A 22,512-nucleotide genomic window follows, 5' to 3' on the forward strand; every position below is an offset into this window, starting at 1 on the left:
GTTGTTATTACTGTAGAACTTTTACAGCTGACAGTGGTCATGAATATGGTTTTTATTACTAAATATATAAATATGCAGCCTAAAAGGATTTGTGTGGAAAGTTAACATTTAATTTCAGTGTTGGTAGATTGCCATCATTCAGTTTTCTGCCATGATTACTGATTGCTTTTGAATGCTCTGTGCCTTACTTTGAGCTCAGAAGCTGAATGAGTGGGGATTTTTTAACCTCCCATCAAAAATAATTCTAGGGAAGCTACCGTTGCTATTCAGGGCAAAATGTGCCTTTTACAGCTCATTTTTGCAGTCAGCTGAGGTGACGGCACTTGCGCCAGCAGACGACCCCACTGCTGGTTTCAGGCATCTGTCCATCTGGGGAAGCAGGGCTGGAAAGCACACAAATGCACTCCAGATGTGTGCTTGAAGGAGATGATGGCCCTTCTTCCCCATTACCTAAGTCCTAGGGGCACAAAGGCTTCCAAACGGTCATATGGTGCTGCAGTGCGTAATGTCCTCTGCTTGTTGTGTCTCTTCCCAGTGGGATGGGATCGCCTGGTGTAACTCCTGGGGTTGATGGTGTTCCCTGGTTTTCTTGGTGGATCTCTGGAAGCTGCTGGAGAGGGTTCATCAGTTCTCGGGTGCTGATCTTTAAAGATTTGACTAAAATCTTTAAAGAATCCCTTTGCTGATCCTGCTTTGGCTGAGGGAGGTGACTGAATCATAGCTCAGTACCATATGACAGCCATGGTGATTGCATGCTCAGCTCCTACCCTGGGACTGGGTTTTGGCAACTCTCAGTGTTGCCTGGCCACAGGGATTGAGAAGATGCCAAAAGAAGATGAGCAAAACTAAACCAGCAGCTGGGGAGAATGACGGTTTTCTGCACGGGGCTAGGTGCATTTGTGCTGGGGATCTCCATGGGCATCTTCTCCTCTTGAAATGCCCGTGAGCTTTTGCAGCCAAAGAGACCTTCAAAGGGATGTGACCTGCACTTCAGTTTATATAACCTCTCATTGCTGTTGGAAAATGTAAAAACATCAGGCTGATGCTTTTGTGTGAGTTTAAGTGGCTTCCGAAGCCTTCATAGCTTACTGCTGACCTGGAAAAAATTAGGGAGAGGAGGGGGCTTCCTCCAGCAGCCTTGTACTGGCGAGTAGTCTGGGGACATTTTTAGTACCTAGAGATTCCAGAAATAATAAGCAACTTATGATGCTTCCTCCTGAAATCTGATTTTAATTATGGCTTTGGAACAGTGTTCCTGCACTGGACTCATATCTCAGCCTGTTGAAATGAAATTGCAGAGATGAGAATCACTCTTGTATTCTTTGTCTGCCAAATACCTTCTTCCGAGCTCCTGCTATTTTCAGCCCTGTGAGTTGAGGGTTCAGGATGCTTCTCTTCTTTCTTTACTACAGATTGTTTTGACACTATACACAGACAGACTTAGCACCCAGAGTAGCAATATTGAGATTAATCTGAGCTGTCCATCTCACTTCTATTGTCTTGGCACTGTTTAGCTGCCACTGTGGAAGATGCTGAAATCAGGGATAACTTAGGACCATTTCTGTGGGCAGCAGCAGAGTGAGGGGAGGGAGCATGGGCTTGAACAAAACAGAAGACTCCCTAAAAACTAAAACCAGTTTTGTCTCATCAAAAACTAAGTGGAATTGCAGTTTAATTAAAGGGTATGGTCTGTGCAGAGTATTTGCTGTTACTAAAAATCCCACGCAGAGGAAAGTGAGGATGCAGATCCTGCTCTTCCCACCTTCCCTCTCCCCACCGGCCCATGCCTGTATGCAGAGGATCAGATGGGGAGGTGCACCCTGGCTGGAGGTGCTTGGGGGCAGAGCTGGGTGCTGTGCTGTGCCCAGCCTCTGCCCTTCATCATAGTTTATTCTTCACCATCCGTGCCCTGCTCATTTCAGATCACCCTGCATTCATAGAATCATGCAATCATAGAACAGTTAGGGTTGGAAGGGACTTTAAGATCATCTAGTTCCAACCCCCAGCCGTGGGCAGGGACCAGCAGAGCAGATCGCTGGCCCTGTGGTTCAAGGGACAGTTGTCAATAATAATAAGATCTAACACAAAATAATCATCCAGGACCTGCAATGTTTCAATTCATTAAGGTATTCAGTGCATGCTGCAGCAAAGCCAAAGGGCATTGTTGTTTGGTTGGGTTTTTTTCAGTTTGCCCTTTTAGAAGTGGGTGATGTTTCTATAAAAGGTTTTTGACAGACAGGGAGAAGACAGAATTTGTTTTATTACCTCCTGGATTTGGCTTTGAATCTCATTTTCAACTCTAAGCACTTCTGCTTCACCTGAAAAATACCCAGGCAGTCTTAAATGGACACTTACATCCAGGCTTATGCTTTTATGTAAATATGTTTTGTGTGCCAGTTCCCCATTAACACAAGGTCACAAATGAAGTTTCTCATGTATTTACATAACATCTGAACATGAATTGCAGGCAACTGCTGATGGCACGAGTTCGTCTATTCAGGATTCATATGGGCTTTGTGTCTCTATTAGCATAGGAGCATCAGTACATTCACTGAGATAGGTCGAAGCATTAGATGCTGATACAGGATTTTTCCATATTTCTAAACATGGATAGGTTTTAAGAGGGAATTTTGTCTGGCTTCTTGATTGGTTTTTTTCCAAACTAAATTATCTTTAAGCTTTTTTTTCCCTTTTTCATACTGTCATTTAAATTCTAGTTCAAACTGTACTTTTACATTCGTCTTCACAAAATGTTTTGCCAAAGACAGCATAGAAAAGCATGTGTAGTCGTGACATTATTGATCGTTATAGACATTAAGCTTGCTGATTCTGCTGTGAAATAGGTAAAATAATGCATTCATTTTACAGATGGGCAAATGCTTTAATTTGTTTTCCCGCCTCAATTTTTCCAAGTAACGCTGTGAGTCAATAAGTAATATCATCCATGACTCTGGAGCCTGTTAAATAAATATATCTCATGCACATGTGTGTAGGATCATTATATACATATAACTACATCATCTGTAAGTGGCAGCTAGTTTTGGATATGATGCTATTGCACATGGAGTAAAATAGGCTGGTTGCTGTGTTGTCCAGAGTCTTCATCAGTGATACAGTGAATGAGGATACACATGGATGCCTCGTGGTTGTACGTGCAGGGGATGCCTGAGTATCATCCACATGGGATTCCTTCTGCCTGCTCCCTGTCCCCCCCAGCACTTGAGCAGTCATCCCCAGCCTGACTGACAGCATCTCTCCAGGCACCCCTGTGTCAGCAAAACCTTTGAGTTGACTGAAGAGAAACCTGGCTCTCTTTTCCTCTTCCGGCTCCTCCTCCTCTTGGATGCTCTCAGTGGAGTGTGACTGGGGAGGGTCTGTGTTGGGTGAGTTCTGTGGGAGTGAAACATCAACACATTTTCTTTGGATCAGGGAAGGTTTGGTTATTCGCTGTTCAAGCTGAAGTTCTCTCAAAAGCTTTTACTTGAATGCGAATGTCTTTTAGCAGTAAAATTAGACAGAATTTGGCATATGCATTCGCAATATGAGAGAAGAGGAGCGAGGCAGAACTACCAGTTTTTGGTTTTCCTTTAGGAGGTGTCCAATGTGGTGACATACTGGGTATTTTAGAGTTGAAATTTGAAGAGAACTCATTTGGCACTTGGAGTATTTTTCCAAAGTCTGATTTTAATCAGCCAAATAACTGAAACCAACTCCTCCCAGGAATCCATCATAAAACCTAGTTTCTTGCTCAATATGTTTGCTTTCTGAGCTAGCTCCTTGGCCAATTTTCCAATGGAAGATTGCCCTTCTTTCCCATGGGAGCGATTCCCTTAGCACAAGTGAACGCCCAAGTGAAATGAGGCTTATGTACCAGTGCCTGTCATCAGCCTGCACTTACTGCATGGCAGGGTTTAAGGATGAAGGAAACCAGCAGAGACCCTGCAGCCACTTTTAAGCACCATGAGAGAATTCCCTGGCCTTGAGTTACCCAAAGCTGATGCTCCTCTGGTGCACACTGGGCTGCTTGGTGGCACAGGGCTGTAGTGGGAGGAGCTGCATGGCATTAGGTGATGGGACAAACCCAGTGACAACTCAGCATCACAGCCGCCTTCTGCTCTGGAATGAGATCTCCTGTGCTCCCTCAGTAAGAGACAGGCAGCCCAGCAAAGGAGCATGCACCAAATCTATGAGCCTCATACCACATGTCTGAGTTTTCACAGGCTCAGTGTCAGCATGGAGATGCATAATGGTCCCTGTTACTGGTCCCTTGAAGACCATAAACTAGTGGAAATCAGAACAGCCTTTAAATTGCTGTGATTTAAACCTAGGGTCAGTCTTTTCTTCTTAAAATCCTGGGAGTCACTGAAGCAGAAAGAACTGCACCAGTGACTGAAACCTCTACATTTTCCTCAACTATTCTCTTTCCCAGCGAGGAGTTGCTTATACTTCTCCTAGACCTTATAAACACTGCGTGTTTACATGAGAGTGAGTTGAATTCTCTATCTCATGTCCCACCAAGAAAGCAAAGTCCTAGTTTCTGATTGCAGTGCCTTTGTAATGCCAAGTAGTATTTTAGGGGACAGAAATAACATAGCTGAATCATTAGGTCACAGTTTGAGTTTCTGATCTCAGTTGGAGTTAGGGGCAGGCACTTGCACTTGCAAGTTGAACAATTAGTCTTCTAGAAGAATTCCACAGTTCCTTGATTGTAAAGGAAACACTGGAGAGAAGAGGAAAATGTGACACTTTCGGGACGCCTGAAGGTAATATGGATCAACTGCTTATGAAGAACAACCCACATTGACTTGATAACCTCTGCTGAGATCGTTAGAACCATTACAGACACTAACTGAACTGCCTTTTAAAGAGGCAAAAACGAAGAAACTGAGAAACAAAAATGTGGCTTCATCCATCAGGAGCGGAACAGCTCTTTTGGCGGTCTCGGCCACATAACTTCTCTCTTCCCTTTTGATAAAGCCTCATTTCTTAAAGGTGCTGTTCCAGTCCATCAGTTAGATGTGAAGGCAGCACGCAACTGGTGTCAAGCCTGGCACCACAGGGCTATCGCTGCTGCAGGGGAGCAACATGGGATGACGTGATGCTGGGCTCAACCACAGAGGAGGGTTTGCATGAAGGGCTGGTGTCTGCTGCTGCGTGTCTGGCTCATGGTGTGTCGCATTCATTTGAATTGAAGACGTGTACAGGAGTCTTCACTCTTGATTAGTGAGAAAAGTGCTCGTTGCATTAGGTCAAACTGTGTCCTCATTTATGTCTGTGAGCCCCGCGGGAGCAAACGTGGGTAGCGTGGCCTCGCAGGGTCATGCTGGTCTTTTGTCACCTCGAGGGTGTGTATTGTGTAAATGTGGTGTTTACTGTCTGACTGTATTTTATTCAGGAATCAGTCAACATCGATTTGTTTAACCAAACCCAGTCAGGCTTTCACTACGGAGGGGCAACATTATGAACTACAGCATCTATAGTCAGTGGCACAGATTGTGTTTTGCTGCCTTTCTGCAATAGAGCACCACTAGCTGCAACACCAGAGGGCTCAGCACCCTGAAACAAGCTTAACACATCTCCTTATCAATGGACAGCAATGATGAACCCTACCTCTATGCCTGATACATCAGTAACACCAATACTGGTCACACTGGAGCATAAATGTGCTTTGTGCATGCTCCATAATCTAAAATCTGGTGATGGTTTTGAAAAGCTGGATAAAATGATTTAATTTAACTTCAAGGCAGATCTTTGATGTGAGATTTGCTCATTTAAATTCTTCCAGGTATTTGAGATTTCCATTCCATATTGGTCCAACAAAGGCCTTAAAAATCCAAATTTAAATGGTAGGATTTTTTACTGATACAACTCCCATAAATTCATCCCCACTAGCAAGTTTTTCTTATGAGGGCTAGAGCAGTGCTTGCGACACGTACTTCAGGGTTAGGGGTTTGGCCAGAGGGCAGAGTGATCATAGAATACAAAGGCTGCTTAGTTTTCAGTTAGACAAAACGTGTAAAGCTAAACTTCATGCAGAGACTTTTGTTGCAAGCACACATATTTTCTGCTCTCGTGGATGACTAGAAGTGTGTATTTAGCCACATGGGTTATTAAATACAACTCAGTTAATGGCATTTTCCTCCCTTCCAGAGGTCTCCCACACCACATTGTTCCTTAGTGACATTTAGGTCTCTCTTCCCATTATACCAGACACCCTCAAACATGTGTGATGAGATCTCCACCAGCAGCAAACATGTTGGTCTGGTGCAAGGGTTCACAAATAAAGCTTCCTAAGGGTTGCATCACAGTGCTGCCTGGGAAGTGTGGGTTTGGTAGCCAGACAAAACATCCTTGTTCATTGTATTTGGATGTTTATTGTGGGCTTTAGCCACTTTCTTGCAGATTTTAACAGGAATTTCCAACCTTTCCCAAGCTTTTGGCTGATGTCAGTAAGAATCACATTTGCATCTTTCTTGTTTGATCCTTTTAGCCAAACCTAAAGTATCTTCAGTTAATTCTAGTCATACTTAGAATAGAGTTTTAATTTCGCTCCTGTTGCCAGGATTGCTTCGGTGTGCCAGCCCTACTTAGCGCAGTGCATAAGGAATGTAGAAAATTCAGTCTTTTTTACAGTAAAGCCAAAAAATACTTTATTCCTGTTGATGTAATTTCACAGGGATTGAATGTACTCTCTCTTTTTGTAAATGCTTCCTAATTTTGTGTCTAACCCTGTTGTGTTTCAGTCAAAGGATAATTGCAATCAGTTACAAATCTGATGAGTGACAACCATTCTCATTTACTCTAACCCCTGGGTGCTTTTCCAGAGGTCAAAATATACTAAGATTTAATTGGAAGAGAAAGATCTGTTGGAAGCACCAGTTCTTCATAAGGGCTTTTTACCTGCAGAGGTGGAATTTATTTGATGAACAAAGAATAAGAGTCACAGATCATTGCAAATCTGTGGCGAGATTGTCTTAACTTTTGAGAAAGGCTTTTCTTAGGATGGGGATTCAAATGGGAGAATTTGGGCTGGGTAAGAACGACAACGAAACTCCACTCAGTTTATGGGAGGAGGTGAAGAAGCGGGACAGCGCTCATCCTTTGGGACAGACTCTTACCAGTGTCTCTGGTCTCTCCACACAGCCCTCTACTCGCTGTCTGCTTTGCTGCCTCCTGCGGAGTCCCCGGAATCGCCCTGCTGACACTGGGAGTAAACCCTCTCACTGGGGCCCTGGGAGCCTTCAACATCTTCTTATACACGTGTTGCTACACACCCATGAAGAGAATGAGCATCGCCAACACGTGGGTAGGAGCTGTCGTTGGGGCCATTCCCCCTGTCATGGGCTGGACGGCAGCTACTGGTAGTCTCGATGCTGGTGAGTATGAAACCGTCATACAAGCAGTTAACATCATTGCCTTAGGGATACCTAAAAAGACCTACTCAAAAGGCAATAAACCTCATTCTTTGTGCTTGGTGACCTGACACTGCTTTGAAAGCAGATATATTCTGCTGTTTGCAATGCCAAAGTCTATTACAGTCCGGTACCATGAGGACCAAATGAGTAGACATGATGGTAGCATTCTCCTTACAGAGCATTTTAGGGGCAAACAGGAGCTGATGAAAGAGTGTGTTCTATTGGATATTTGTTTAGGTCATCTTAAAAAAATAATCTAGAGGAAAATAACATCTTTGGGGTTCATATGGAAGAAAATGTTGCATAATTTGGGGATTAAAACCATACTCAGCAAGATCCAGCTTCGGGAGCTTTCAGCTGGAAAATTCCCAGTTGTGTTTATTAGTGTCTTTCCGCAAGCCAGAAAATATCCTAGGAAGATAAATTTATTGGTGTATTTCTTAATTGCCCATTTTGAAAGTCTTAAGTTCTAAATGTTCCTTCTCCCCTCCTTGAAAAGCAAACGAAGATTTCTATTTTAGTAACTGTGAACCAGTTTTACATCCCTCGTAAAACACTGATCTCTTCAGCAGCTAAACTCTGACACAATTGGGGCTTGTTTTTCCTGCCAGCGAGAACTTAAGAATCCAAGTGGCTCCACATACTTACATTCTGAAGGAACTAATGAAGTTCAATTAACAGGTCTGTTAAGAATTGTTTTAGCTCACACTCATCCCACAGCGTGGCATATTTAAGTCTTGAATAATACTTTCAACAGCAAGGCTTTTAGCCAGAAATTACCAGAATCTCTGCAAAATCCATTCTTCATTTGTGCTATGTACTTCCTATGAAAGTCAGTATGAATTGGCTTGGAGTATTCATGCTCTGATATGGATCTAATCTGCGGCTGGGATGAAAGCTTTTGTGGTGGTTTCTTTTTAATGTGTACTTCTCCTATACAAACATTCTCTTCTCTGAAAGTTATTTTTATGTTTAGACCTATAAATGGTATGCCATGTGTATGTATAGTGTCTCATGTTAAGGAACGCAGAAGTTATCATTAGAAGCTCTGTATTTCTAAAGAGAAGAGAATGAATGATGCGTAGACCCTGGATCTTTTGTATAGGGCTTTCTGTTTGGTTTTGGCACTTCATTGCAGAGTTGATGTTCAAACTTCACCCGCGAAGTCCAGCCTGGAGAAGCAGGAGTGAAAAGCTCTAATCTCACCAGTGCCCTCGCTGTAGAGGCTGTTACAGTTCAGGTTTTCCCCCCTGGTTTTAAAATGGTAGTTACACTGCTGCAGCTAAAGCCCAGTACATTAAACTGGCACTGATTCTCATTATCTTCAATTTGTCAAGTTACAGCTTGCTCTTGGAGACCTGCTTTGCAAGGAGCTTAAACTGTCCCTGTACGGCAGCTGGGCAGGCAGCAGACAGCACCACTGGTGTCCCAAGTAAGCTCTTCCTCTGTAATTTGCAACTGAGTTGTGGTTACGTGTCCCTCTGCCAGCTCTGGAGGGGATAATCACTGGTAGTGATGCCATCAGTGGGAGATGATAACTTTAAGCCACTTTGTCAGAACGTGATGGTCTGCGCTGGTGTGTAACTTGGTGTTGCATTGTTTGATCTGGGTAGCTAAAACTCTACGGTCACCTCCCAGTCTGTGTCAGTGAGCCCAGGCAGCTTGCTGAATAGGGAAAGAAATGTTACTGAGTTGCTACTGGTCTTTGTAATAAAGCATTACCTGGGGAGAGTCCTGAAAATGGTGACCTGGATGTCATATTTAGTGCATTTCAGTATTAAAAAACAAAACTAAAAATCCCACACAAACTCTTTTAAGACAAGAAGAGAGAAACAGAAGACAAGGATTGCATTGGAGACTGCGATTTGCCCAGAGAAGCTGTGGTGCCCCATCCCCAGAAGCATTCAGGGCCAGTTTGGTTTGGGGTTTGGAGCAACCTGGTCTAGGGGAAGGTGACCCTGCCCATGGCAGGGGGTTGGAACTGGTCCCTTCCAGCCCAAACCATTCTATGATTCTCTGATTTTCAGTGTTAAACCTTTTATTATTACAAACAAGAGTTTTCAAACCTGGCAGCATCAGACCCATGCAGAGTACAAGCATGCGTCCACAAGACGACGTGCAGACCTGCATCCCTCCTTTAACCAGCCAACCCACAGTTGTTGAACTCATTAATAATGTGTAATTAGCTTGGAGACTTAACCTAGTTCTCAGTAGAGGTGTGAAAATGCATTTGCACCTCGTTTAAAAAAAAAAAGAAAATCATTTCACTCAATAACAAAGAGGAATGTGAAGGGAGGGAGGCAGGAAACTAATGAGAAGGAAGGTTCTCACCACTTAACTGGTGGCTTTTTGAGTTTACATTTTCCTGTGGATTTTCTCTCCTTGTAATCTTCTCACAGCAGCCACATTGTTGTACATGTTGCTGTTGCAGGGAAAACAATACTTAAGTGTAGACCTTTTATTGGCATTTGAGGGGGGTAACCAAGTGTTGCACTGTATTGTGTGGTACCCTGGGACAGCCGTGTCTGCACCCCTCCGTCACCTCAGGAGCTCCATAACCTCACCGATGCCATTCATGGACACTGATGTGGGCTGCTTGTGGCTGTTTGAATTGGACAGGCCAAGGGGAATGGCTTTAACCTGCCAGAGGGGAGACTGAGATGAGCTCTTAGGCAGAAGTTCTTCCCTGTGAGGGTGCTGAGGCACTGGCACAGGGTGCCCAGAGAAGCTGTGGCTGCCCCATCCCTGGCAGTGCTCAAGGCCAGGTTGGAGGGGGCTTGGAGTAACCTGTTCCAGTGGAAGGTGTCCCAGCATGTGGCAGGGGTTGGAACTGGATGAGCTTTAAGGTCCCTTCCAACTCAAACCAGTCTGGGATTCTGTGATTTGTAGTGCCCTATTCCAGAGACAATAACAAAGTGTCTCATTGGAGGAGCCTTGTTCTAATTTGTCCTTATTTTGTTTAGAACTTTATTTCAAAGATTAATACTTACCAGTTTCTTGTACAAGAAACAAGAACCAAATGTCCTATATTTGCAGATAAAAATCTGGGACCCTTGTATTTCTAGTGATGCAAATAGTTGCTGGTATTTCTTACACTACACATCTTTTGCAGCTCTTACAAGGACTCCCCGTGATGCTTGCTTCTATTTCTACCCCTGATAGGTAACTTTAATTCTATGCTCTTAAACATCCTGCCCCAACCCTGGTTTTTCTGCCAACGTGATTTAGGGAAAACCTCACATTTCAAAAGGGAAAGATAAGGTTATCTCTGGGAAGATGTGGAATTCTTTGTTGTGGGGTTGGGGGGTGTGTGTTGTTTTTTAATGGCAGCTGTTTGAAACTGATGAAAGATCAGGAATGTTAACATTTCCTCGCTGGGGGAGCCGAGTGCAGGTGAGATGGTCAAAGGTGCATGATAAGTGTAATTTATCAAGTGGATATCACTGCCACGTATCTGGTGTATTTATGCAGAACTTAACTGCCAGGCTGTGATTTGCAGCAACACGTTTGCTTCCTTGAAAGCTGATTCCATTGCTCCTTTGTGATGCTGTTTATTTCTGAAGGGATTTGTTTCTGTAGTAAATCTAGACACCCTCAAATTGTTTCTCCTGACTTTACAAAGGAAGGACTAGCAGGGAAATCATGAAAATCACGTAAAGCCTTATCGTAACAGACAGGAGAAAGAGGCAGAGCTTGGCAGCGTGTCCTGTTCTGTGCTGGATCCTCCTCCTGCACAGGATGCATGTACAGGAGAGCTCCAGGCTGTGCCACGCTGCTGTTGAGCCTGTACACAGGCATCTTTAGGAAGTAACAGGGCTGTTTATTTTGGCATGTGAGAGGCACAACGTGTGCGTGCTTTCAATTACTCTTGTGTTGCTGGGCTCTCCCCAGCCTAATTCCGCAGCTTGCTTGTTGGAGATGTTTGCTGTCATTTTAAACTTGTTATTTCTGGTTAGCAGAAAAACCAAATCTGGGGTAAACGTTTCCAAGTGCTATAGTCCATGTTTTGCCTTAGACATGTTGCAGTTCTTCCTCCGACCTTCCTGTGCTGATGCACCAAAGGCTCCATCCCAGCCAACAAGCAGTATCGGCGTCTTAGAGCAGAGCAACTCAGTGCCACAGAGTCCATACAAACCACCCAGTTAGATGGAAGTGACAAGCGGGGCTCCTCAACATAATGTGCTTATCAGTTAAGGGGATTTATTCTGAGTAGGTGGCAATGGCATAGCAGATAACAGCCCTGACACTAGAGCAGACATTACAGACCCATGGTGGCCTAGGAGCCCTAGGTATTACTGCACCAAAGAATGTTTATCTCAAGAGACTATTTAGTTTATCTCAGATGCTCCACTTCTGGTCTCGCTTTCCTGCAAGACATCTTGTACTGATTTTCATTCATTTTCAGAAATTTAAATAATTCCTGGGGCTATGGAATTTATAGACTCGGGTATCAGTTGTAATCATGTGGAGGCTGATTTTTAAATTGCCTTTACTTTGTAATTCAAATTGTGTTGTATGGTAGACATTAATTATGTCAGCCAACATCTATTTACAAATGGGGATTTAAAAACGGGCAGTTCTTATCAGCTAGTGACGTTTGGCAGATGGATGGTTTCAGTAACAAGAAGAAAGAGAATAGGGGTGAGGGGGGGCTGTACCCAACCTGTCAATGGCTGGAGTCTCTCATGCCTTCCCTGGTGTAGCTCTTGTCTGCCAGGAGCAGGGAGAGCAAAGCAACAGCTTCATTGCATACAAAGTAAGCTTGGAGTTCTTTGTGTCCTTTCCAGTTAAGCACTTTGAGCTTTAAAGCCCCTTGATGTGGGAGCCGGTCTGGGAGCCACCAGCCTCTGTCCTGCAGTGGGAGCAGAGGAGGCTTCAGCTGTAAACCCTCTCCAGTAAACTCAGCTTTTGGGGTTTCACTTCTCAGATGAAAGACAGCAGAATTCGTGGTCTGTTGCAGAGGAAGCAGCGATATTCATGTCACTGACACATGAGAATTGGAAGCTGGGGGCCCAGGAGTGTGCTTTGTGGTGGTAAAAACGAAGGCAGGGGACAATACTAGTAAGCAGCTGGTCTGAATTCAGGACAGAAGCCCGTGGATTGTTTTGCTTTTCCCCTTTCTGTCTTCATAAGAGACAATAAAATGGCAGTTTCGGTGCTGGAGCACCTAGGGACCGACCCCATGAATTCACAGGCAGCGTGTCCATACCCAGTTCTCTACCCCATGCATGGGTATTGTGGCATCAGGAGTGGGGCTGCGTGGCAGCCCCAGGGTGTGGGACACGACCCCCACAGGAGGAGTGCCACAGGGGTCTCTGCAGCAGAGACTGCCACCCTTGGGCTACAGGGGAGCCCTGGAGGAGCCTGCAAGAGGTCTCCATGGCTCCGCAGGTTTGCAGGGCTCTGGTCCTAAAGGTATGGTCTGTGCAAAGATTGTATTTCCATCTTACCCAACAGGCTCACTTTTCTTATGCCATCTGTTGCTGGGGTTACCTAAGATTAATTATGTACAGTGTTGTTGTTTTCCTCAGCCTTGTCTGTGTAATGAAAGGTGTTTCCCTGTGAGGCTCTTGGCTGTAATAACCTGTTGTGTGTCGCATAAAAAGTGTGCCTGCCTGTGTGTATCCATGTTCACACAGCTTTCCTCTGCATGGCAAGTGTACCCCGGGACATCTGCTTTCCTCCTATTGAAGGCAATGGCCAGGAACGCTCCCTTGAGGTGCAGAACCCCACTGCCAACTTCATTTCCTGTTCCTGGTGGACAATGAGGATCGTCCTTTTGTTTTGCAGACAAGCCGTACACACGGCCAACATCCCTTCCCTTTATGTGCTGAGCAGAGGAGTCTATCGCAGCCCCTGTTCCACAGGCCTTTTGTGCCATCCCTCAAAAGAAACAGCTATTGAAACCCATGACCATGAAGCTTTTGAGTTTCCCAGTGTTCTCCTCCTCGCCCTTGGTTTACATGACCGTGTAACCTTGAAGGCACACAATCAGGGCTGTGCATGCCCATACTGACAGCCGGGACCATTGTTTGCAGCCCAGAGACCTTGTGCAAAGCTTTAGCAGTGATACTTTCCCTTTTTTCCTTCTCAAGGCTGCTTGGCCACTCACACAGCATCCGAAACAAGCGGTAGCATCTGCTTTTGTTTTCCAGTGGAAGCAGAAGTGCTAGTTGTTGTCTTGCTGTGGTGCTAATATAGGAAACGCCGCAGTGGCAAAATAGAAGTGAACTGCATCAGTTTGGTTAAGGTTCGTGACTAGAAAATTCCTAAATGTGTTTGTGTTTGAGAAGGCTTCATAATCACCAATTAAGGTGTAGATTTTGTAGAGCTGATCCCTTTTCTACCTCCAAAGACAATGGGAAAAATGAAATACTAGGTGGCTTTTTTCCTCAAGAGTGATTGTATCAGGGCAGTATCATAAAATCCTGGACTAGTTTGGGTTGGAAGGGACCTTAAAGCTCATCCAGTTCCAACCCCCTGCCACAGGCAGGGACACCTTCCAGTAGAGCAGCTTGCTCCAAGCCCTGTCCAACCTGGCCTTGAACACAGCCAGGGATGGGGCAGCCGCAACACCTTGAACAGTTCTCTGTCAGAGGCAAGTTGAGCTCCTCTAACAGTCATTTTCCATCACCAGAACAAGGAGAGGCAGCAATTATTGCCCATTCCAACTCCCCTTCACAAATAGAAAGTGCCACTGCCAGCTTAATAAACCAGTCCTTATGTATCAGGGCACTACATCTGTGTTACGGATGTGACTCCAAACCACTGTACTTGTACCAGCTCCTGCATATAATCCTTTGGGTGTTCAATATCACATTGGATCTGCAGTGGGCAGCAAGGCTTTGACAAGGGTTCAGAATCTTTACTCCCGTAATTGCTTCATAGTTAGAAATCTTGATTTTCTGTGTGAAGCTTGTGAATGAGCACAAAAGAAAAGACAGACAGTAAAAGCTTTGGGGACGCATCCAGTACATTTCCTGCAAGCAAAACATCCAGTAAAAGCCGTGCAGGACCACAGTGAAGAGGTTTGGCCTGGGTATGTTAGATTTCCTGTAGAAAAGGTGAAAAATGTGGCCTGAGACAGCACGGTTGCTCGCAAGCAGGTGGATACAGCTGGACGAAGTCAAGTCTCTGAGCTCTAATCTACCTTGTCTGGATTAAAGAGGAGTAATTTGTTCAACATCTTTCAAGGGAGGAGAGCCAGTTGTGTGCTATCAAGTAAAACGGTGTGTGGTTGTTTCCTGACTACGAGCCATTAAAAGGCTGAGCTTAGGCTACCAAAGCCTTCCCCTCCTGACAGCAGCCAAACTCATACCAGTTTCCTAGAGACAAAAGGCCGGTGCTTTCCCCTTCCTAAGTCTGGAGCTACCAAGGTCTGGAAATGATTTTAAAATTCTTTCACATTATTCAGGGCAGAAGAATTACTAAAATTGTGCTTTAAGCAAAACAGCATTCTTGGGTTGCCAAGGCAGTAAACACCAGCTTTGGGAAATGCAGAAAGATTTCAACATCTGTTTTGGAGCTGATATTTTAACCATTCCGTGTTTATTTTAATGCCTGGTTGGCCTCTTCCCAGTCGTACATATACAGCACCAAAGCAAAGACAGAAGGAGCGAGTCCGTTCTTGAATTGGTGCTGTTATAGATCAGCTCCCCCCTCCTTATTCCTTTGTTTTATTGATTAAGTTTGTCCTGTCTGGAGCTTGAAAGTGATAGGGGAGGCTTGCAGGACACTGTGTAATGGGAAGGCACTGTGTGTTGTCTAAAGAACAATGAGAAGGATAAGAAGAGACAATAAGTTCCTCATCTCCAGTGTGTTTTCAGGAACACAATGCTGATACAGCAGTCTCTGTAGATAACCTTGGATGTGTTTGCCTTGACTTGTTCAGACAGGCCCATGTTCATCTGCCTGCTGGGACTGGCTGGGCTCCAGCTTGCCCTGCTCAGGAGCCTTGTGCTCCACCAACACACGCTGAGCTCCGTCCTGCACCCTCTTGTAGCCAAGGTCTTTTTCTGCCCTGGAAGAACTTGCCTTCAGAAAGTTTCTGTCGAGTTTCAATTGGATCATCCCAAACTATCACATCTTATTTAAGGCAGACAGCTTAAGTGATTCAGCTACTGCCCCATGTGCCAACTGCACAATGTATGAGGCTCTTTGATGATGAAAGGTATTGCTAGCATGAAAGAGGCATATTTCAAATTGCTGCTTTAGAGAGTAGCACGCTCAGAACAAGACAGTCGAGCAGGATCCAAACATTACTTCTGCCCTTTAGTGGATGAGAAAATAGGTTTGCAGTCCTCAGGGTGCCTTCTGTGAATGAAATGGTTTTCTCAGAATGATGCCACAGGCATGTTTTCTGTTGGCACTGATAGCTCATAGCTGAACGTGCCAGCTCCTTCTAGAGAAGGTGATGTATAGACTTGAACAGACTCTGCACCTTTTCCAGGACATTGAAAGTTTGGGGGACTCATATTAGGGTCTGGAGCTTTTTGTCCTGGGTTACTGATCCCAGTGCAAAACCAGGATGACAGGACAAGAAGCTGTTGCTACCTGATTGCTCTGCTCTCCTCCCCATGTGTTAACAAGTGGTCAGAGCTCACACCCTGCAAGAGCTTACACCCTAAAAACCACCTTGCAGTTCCCTGCTCTTAGGTGCTCTTCTTAGCAGAAGGCCAAAGACTCAATGGGGTCAGGCACTGACACTGCTACCTCACCTGAGATTTGGACCATCCGGCAAAGGAGAGCATCATGAATTGCTTTAAAAGGAATAAAATGTGAAAATTGATCAAATTTTAGAGGTGCCACATGGTCTCCTTGACACCATGAGGAGCATAACATCATAGGGGATGCTTCTTGCTCTTGTAATTGTGAAAATCAGACTGTCAGCTCCTGTGGTTTGCAAGCCCAGAATCACTTAGTTGCTTTTGGAAGTCTCATCTCATAATTATTTCCAAGTCCTACCCAAGTTTATTGAAGCTTAAATCATCTTGCCAAGCAATTTCCAAATGACTCTGGAATTTACTGTCTTGTTTGTTTTAGGAAAAGTGCAATTTATAAACCTTTAGTATTTCATTGGATAAAAATACATCTGCAGAAAGGAAGAACCATTTTCTACCTTCTTGACATTTTGGCTTTATCTTCGATATTAAAATAAAAATCTCAGCTTGTTCTTGTTTATTAAAAAGAAGCTCTATTACTATTTAAATACTTCTAAAAGAACTTAAGAAAGGAAATAATAGCTTAACCTTAACATTCATGATGAACAGTAAAACCTGTTCTTTAACTCTGTGGATGTCGTAGGGCCTACCTGGTCCTCTGCAACCCTGTAACCTCTGAGATGATTTAAACTAGTACAAAGTGATTAAACAGTAGGAAATCAACAAGAAAACATTTATACCTATTTTTCACACCAGATCGAAAGAGTACTGGAGACCTGCGTCCTGTTTGCCTAAATAGACTTCATTTCTTTCCCAAACCAAACAGGACTTGGCTGCCAAGTTACCAGGATTTATAAGTGTCTGCTTGTGGCTGTCCCAGGTTCTCACACTTGGAGAAGTAAAGAATTTGGAAGTGGTCATAAATGGGCTAAACTTGCAGCTATTAAAAATCTGGCCAAAAAGGCCAAAGAGTTTGGGATATCTACAAGTCAGGTACTTGTTTTCTTGCAATTCATCAACACAAACCCTGACCAGGAGCAGGATGAGTGGGTACTTGTGCCAATCTTAATCCAGGTGGATTCTTCATGTTCTACTGCCTTTGCTCCATAATAATCCAGTCCCTTGCACTCTGGGTGGGATCCATTTTATTCCTTGCTAGTTTAGGGATAAAGGTCTTGACATCTAGCTAGTGCTTGTTGTGTAAGGAGCCTGAGCTCAGTCTGGGCATCAAGGCCAGGCTGGACGGGGCTTGGAGCAACCTGTTCTAGTGGAAGGTCGGAACTGGATGAGCTTTAAGTTCATCAGTTCTTACCAACCCGTATCAGTCTGTGATACTATGATTCTGTATTTCTTATCGGTCTGCCTGCACTCAGGTTTCCATGTGCAGCAGAGGAGCTGAGGAAGGCCAAGATCTGCAGCATCCCTGGGTGCTGGCTGTCTCTCACTCTGCTCTGATAGCCAGCTTTGCTTTTGCAGCCTCCGTGCCAGCTCCAGTTGTTATGGCTGCGAATGACCTCGTCTGGTGCTCACTTCATTATAAACTCTGTAGAGGAAAATGAGATTTGCATTGATTAGACTGAGTTCCCAAACTGTTGGGAACTGCACGGAAGCAGCAGAGCAGACTGCGCTGTGTTGAACCAGGTTTGTCTCCAGAGTTAGTCTCGCTGTAATATTGCTTAAAAACACTGCCGACTTAATTATGACACAGTTAACATTCATCTAGTAATTAATGAGTGTTACAGTGTCTGCTCTGGGTTTGACAGGATTCCTACTGTGAGCTCGTTTGATGCTGAATTGTACTGTACCATGTGCTGTGCTTTGCAAGTCATCAGTCTTACGTGACACTTAAAGATCTCTGACAAGCTGACAGTCTCAGCCTGGCCAGGGGAAATTGCAGGATAGCCAAGGCACATGGGAACTAACAGAAAGATCGGGTCAGTTAAAATCCTCATAATGGGCTATTAAATTGTTTTACTGTTGAGTTTCTCTGTAAAATATCAATTATCTCAATGGTTGTAATGTAATCAAAGTAATTAAATTCCAAAGGCTTGCATGTAAAAACCAGAGCTTTGTAAATGGGAATCCAGCCCCAAGTAGTTTAGTTGGTCTGTGTTTAGAAGTTTCTCCAGATGACTTCTCTTTTCATTTTAATGGTGTTACAGTTAGAGAACTGTTAAAGAGGTTTGTGTGTTTGAGGTTTAGGCTGTGTTTTGAGCTTGGCTGCACACAACATTTGAACAACTGAATAAGCAAAGCCCGCGTTACAGCCAAAACACAGGGACGCAGCACATGCCAGATGAAAACCCGGCTCGTCCGTAGCCGTGGGAAGCAGGGACAGCCTCTGGATCCTGGCCGTGGCTCCTCAGCTGGTGGATAATTGTAGGTTACCTTGCCCTAAGTGACAAGCTAATGCCTCTAAAGTGCTTCAGATGGGAAACTTGAAATAGTATGATCCTAGGTTTATCACATCCAGGATCTTTCCTTGAGTACTGTGTTTAAGACAAGGAAAAAGCTGTAGGACAACGTGCTCCAAGAACATATCCCCCCTTGCTTCCCCTGATACAGGGAGTGTTGCTCCTTGATTCAGTTTTGTTTCAGTTTATTTCAGAAGAGCTGCTCCCTCAGGTTTCCACAGAACTGAATCAAATGCTGTTTTATTAGGACCAAAATGACTTCTGTTGCCGTGATTTTCTGAAATCAGTGGTAATTTGGGGGTGCAGCAATGTGAACCTTCATAAAGGTTCCGATTTAGAGAACGGGCAAAACATCCGCAGTCTGAAAGTCAACTTCAGTAGGATCGAATGCCAGGATTTGCAAGTGATTCCAGGAGATCACCTGGGATTCATAGCAGGCAATGTTGTTCTGAAAGCTGCATGCCCAGTATAGGAGGGTCTATCTCCATGCTTCGTGTAATCAGCTTTCAGAGGGAGGTGCTCACCTCATGGAGTAATTGTTAATGGTGGGTCTTTTATACCACTACTGGATCTCATAAGCAACTGGAAAACCTGCATTAAGTGTAATGGGCCATTCCTCCACTGGTTGATAAATTAGGGCAAAAAAAGAGGCTCTTTTGCAAACTTAAAGATTGTTGTAATTTGCATGACGCCACCAGTGTAAGGTGTGCTGTTTAAGACAAGAACTAGACATGCCCCAAGGAATGTACAGCCAGAGAGATGTGAGCCATGAAGCAGTTCAAAGGAGACAGGGACTTGGTCTTTGTTAGAGCATTTGGGAAAGAAATACATTAACCTGTGGGCAGATAAGTGTTGCTGTTTCTGTTTGTATCAAGTCATTAAGAGAATGATTGAGAAGTAGTTTCCATAGAGAATGAACTCATGGAGACAGGGAGATGCAAAGAAAGTGTTAATGCCAGAGCAGAGTGTTTGGGAGTTCAGGAAACAAAAGGAAAATCCAGGAACGCTCATAACGTGCAACAGCCTTAGGGGATTTCTTGTGTCTTCAGACAAAATCAGTGCAGGGAGTTTAGTCTGAGGGCCTCCTTGAAATCAGCATATAAACTGCTTCTGCCTCTGTAAGCCCTGTACCATTGTCTCAAGGATAACTGGGGAACATGTGGTACTTCCATAGTTTTTTATTAAATGTAGAAGTAGCTAATTGGTGTGAATAGAGTTACTTGAGCAAACTCCTTAGAGGTTCCTGCAATGGGTTTGAAGGAATAAAAGTTCATCATTGTCACCTCGTTAGCAGCTCAGGAGGAAGCAGCTCATCCTCCTTTTCTGTGCTCATGGAGCAGGGCTGCCTGGTTCTGGTCAGTGTGACACAGCTCTGCCCACTGGCTTTGTTCTTCTCTGGATGCACCACCTTGGGAACCTGGGAGGAGAAGGTAGAGGCTCCCAGGGAAACAATCCCATGCCCAACTTTGCTTCATTTCCATCAGTCTTCCCTCAGGTAGAGACTGAATTGGCACAGAACCCAATTAGCAATGGTTCATTAGGAGGAAGTGACTTGTTGAAATGCTTTTCAAATTAAGTGCTCTGAAAACAGCAGAACCACCATGTGTAAATGCTGTTAAGAACAGAGCACATCTTACCTGACCGAGCAAGCCTTGTCTTCAGCACAGGTTCATAGTGCTGCTCGTCTGTATGGGCTGAGCTCTTTCTCTTGCAGTGTCCCCCTAACGCACCTTTCCTTCCCTCTCCCACTGCAGGTGCATTGCTGTTAGGAGGAATCCTCTACTCCTGGCAGTTTCCTCACTTCAATGCCCTGAGCTGGGGTCTGCGGGAAGATTACTCCCGAGGAGGATACTGTATGATGTCTGTCACCCACCCAGGGCTGTGCAGGCGGGTGGCTCTGCGCCACTGCTTGGCCTTAATCGGACTCTCAACGGTGGCTCCTGTTCTTGACATCACCACGTGGACTTTCCCCATCATTTCGCTCCCTATCAATCTCTACATCTCCTACCTCGCCTTCCGGTTCTACAGGGATGCAGACCGCAGCAGCTCCAGGAAGCTCTTCTTCTGCAGCCTGTGGCATTTGCCAATGCTGCTGCTCGTCATGTTCACGTGCAAGAAATCGTTCCTAGAGAAGGAAGACAAAGGCGATCTGCTCGGTGAAAGTCATGGGAGGGTGATGGAAATCAGATTGCCTTAAATGTCAATTACTTGTCATCCTTGTGACACATCAGGTAGTGTATTTTAGTAATTACAAGGGGGAAACCTGAGGGGATCTGCTTGAAGAAGACTCATTTGTGCCTGGCGACCACTTCATGCGGTAACTTTCTGTTTTCTTCTGAAAGGGAATAGACAGGAGAGCTTAAAGCATTCACGGGCCTCAGGCCCGTTCACTCGTCACGGATTATGATTTAGCCGATGTCACAAGCACATCACTTTGGGATGGCCTTCCAAAGCCTCCATGAGTCATGGTCTCTCATCTCGTGGGTAGGTTTTCACTTAGCAAGCCACAATGCGCACACTAATGGCCAGCACTGGCAGCCTTGGCAAAGCCATCAGGCAGCGACACATGAATGATTACCCCTGCTTCCCAAAGATCCTTTCCAAATTCAGCTTTGAGGCACGTGGTGGGTTGGGCAAACTCTTCTTGTCTCGATCTGTGCCATCCCACTCTGATATTACATGGAAGCCTTCAGTTCCTGAGGCTTTTCGGTTACATTTCCCAAGGTTCCCATTCACCCCAGTAGATTGTAGCTTTCATACAGCTGGCACAATGCTAACTGAGTAAGGAAAACACTCAGCACACCACACATCAGCATTTAACCAGCCTCCAGATGAATAGCTCTTCTCTGACGTATTCCTTTAACACGCTCTGAGCCATTCTGCTGTACATCCATCACAGGGAATTTCGGCTTCCCATGTGCTTTTATGTCATTGGAGTTTGAGCCCTGTGTGTCAGATCTTCAGCTGGTAAAAATGCCCGTTACTCCTTATGTCAGTGAAGCTCTGAAAAGGTGGAGGCGAGAACCAGATCTGAGAGTCTGATAGTTTGAAGGCTTTTCTATGCTGTTGTGTCCTGTGCCAGCCCACTCAGCCTCAATGTCCTTGGATGAGCTCTGGACTTGCATCAAGAGTTTGAAGTGTATGCAGTATCCCACTGTGGTGGCTTAGAGAGAAGGCTTCACTGTGAGGGTATGTAATTGGTAAGGAAACACATTTTACAGGAAAAAAGCTGGGTTTTTTGAATCTAATATTAAAATGTTCAAATTGCTGATGCAGCCACTGTCTCTCCAAAGCAATTACTGTGGATGGTCTCACTAAGAAATGCATTATCTTTGTTAACTGATACACTGAAGAACGTTTCTAGCCACACTCTAATGTGCTTGTGATCCCAGCACGGGGTTGTGGCTCGCCCTCAGCCTACCTGGGGCTGGCTGTGCCCTGCTGGGATGCTTCCAAGCACAGTAGCACCCAGGGTAGACAAAGACTGTGTTATTGTGGTAATTAATGCCTGTTATGACTTGATGTGCTTTCACGCCAAGATTTCTTTCCCATGTGGAGAGGGACTGGGCAGCACGACCGTGCATCAATCCAAAGATACAGCAACAGGAGACACTGTCTCTCATCTGATCCCGAATAAGAAAGCGTCACAAATCTGCCACCACGTGCGTATCACACAGACATAAAACCTTCACTGCCTGCTTTCATGATGCACCACAGCAACGTCTGGTCTTGGTTACGCTGGTGTGCATGAGGAGCGACACGATTAACCTCTCCTGGGCTGGTGGAGGTGCTCCAGGAGCAGAGCCACCTCTTTGACATGGCTCTTAAATCAGCTGCAAGGTTTTGTGCCTCTCTCAAGTGATTGCAGATGACAGGATTGAGTTCCCTCTTTCTGTGTGTCTGTTGTACTCGAGTTACTGCGGGCAGCACTTGGTAGAAATGTCTGGAACTGTGCAACTCCTGAATTTGGTTTAAAACTGCATCCAGTCTTCTCTGCAATAAAGTACATACTGTACAAAACAA

General features: G+C 44.8%; 1 protein-coding gene across 1 annotated transcript in view; it reads left to right on the forward strand.

The window, feature by feature from the left end:
• Positions 1-22,512, forward strand: part of LOC136021393 (protoheme IX farnesyltransferase, mitochondrial) — a 102,018-nt gene extending 79,506 nt beyond the window's left edge. The window contains exons 6-7 of the mRNA XM_065693558.1: positions 7,144-7,376; positions 20,244-22,512. Of these exons, the coding sequence (XP_065549630.1) occupies positions 7,144-7,376; positions 20,244-20,686 (676 nt within the window). The 3' untranslated portion in view covers positions 20,687-22,512. The remainder of the gene's footprint in view (positions 1-7,143; positions 7,377-20,243) is intronic.

This window comes from Lathamus discolor, chromosome 13 (assembly GCF_037157495.1).
Source record: "Lathamus discolor isolate bLatDis1 chromosome 13, bLatDis1.hap1, whole genome shotgun sequence".
NCBI lineage: Eukaryota > Metazoa > Chordata > Aves > Psittaciformes > Psittacidae > Lathamus > Lathamus discolor.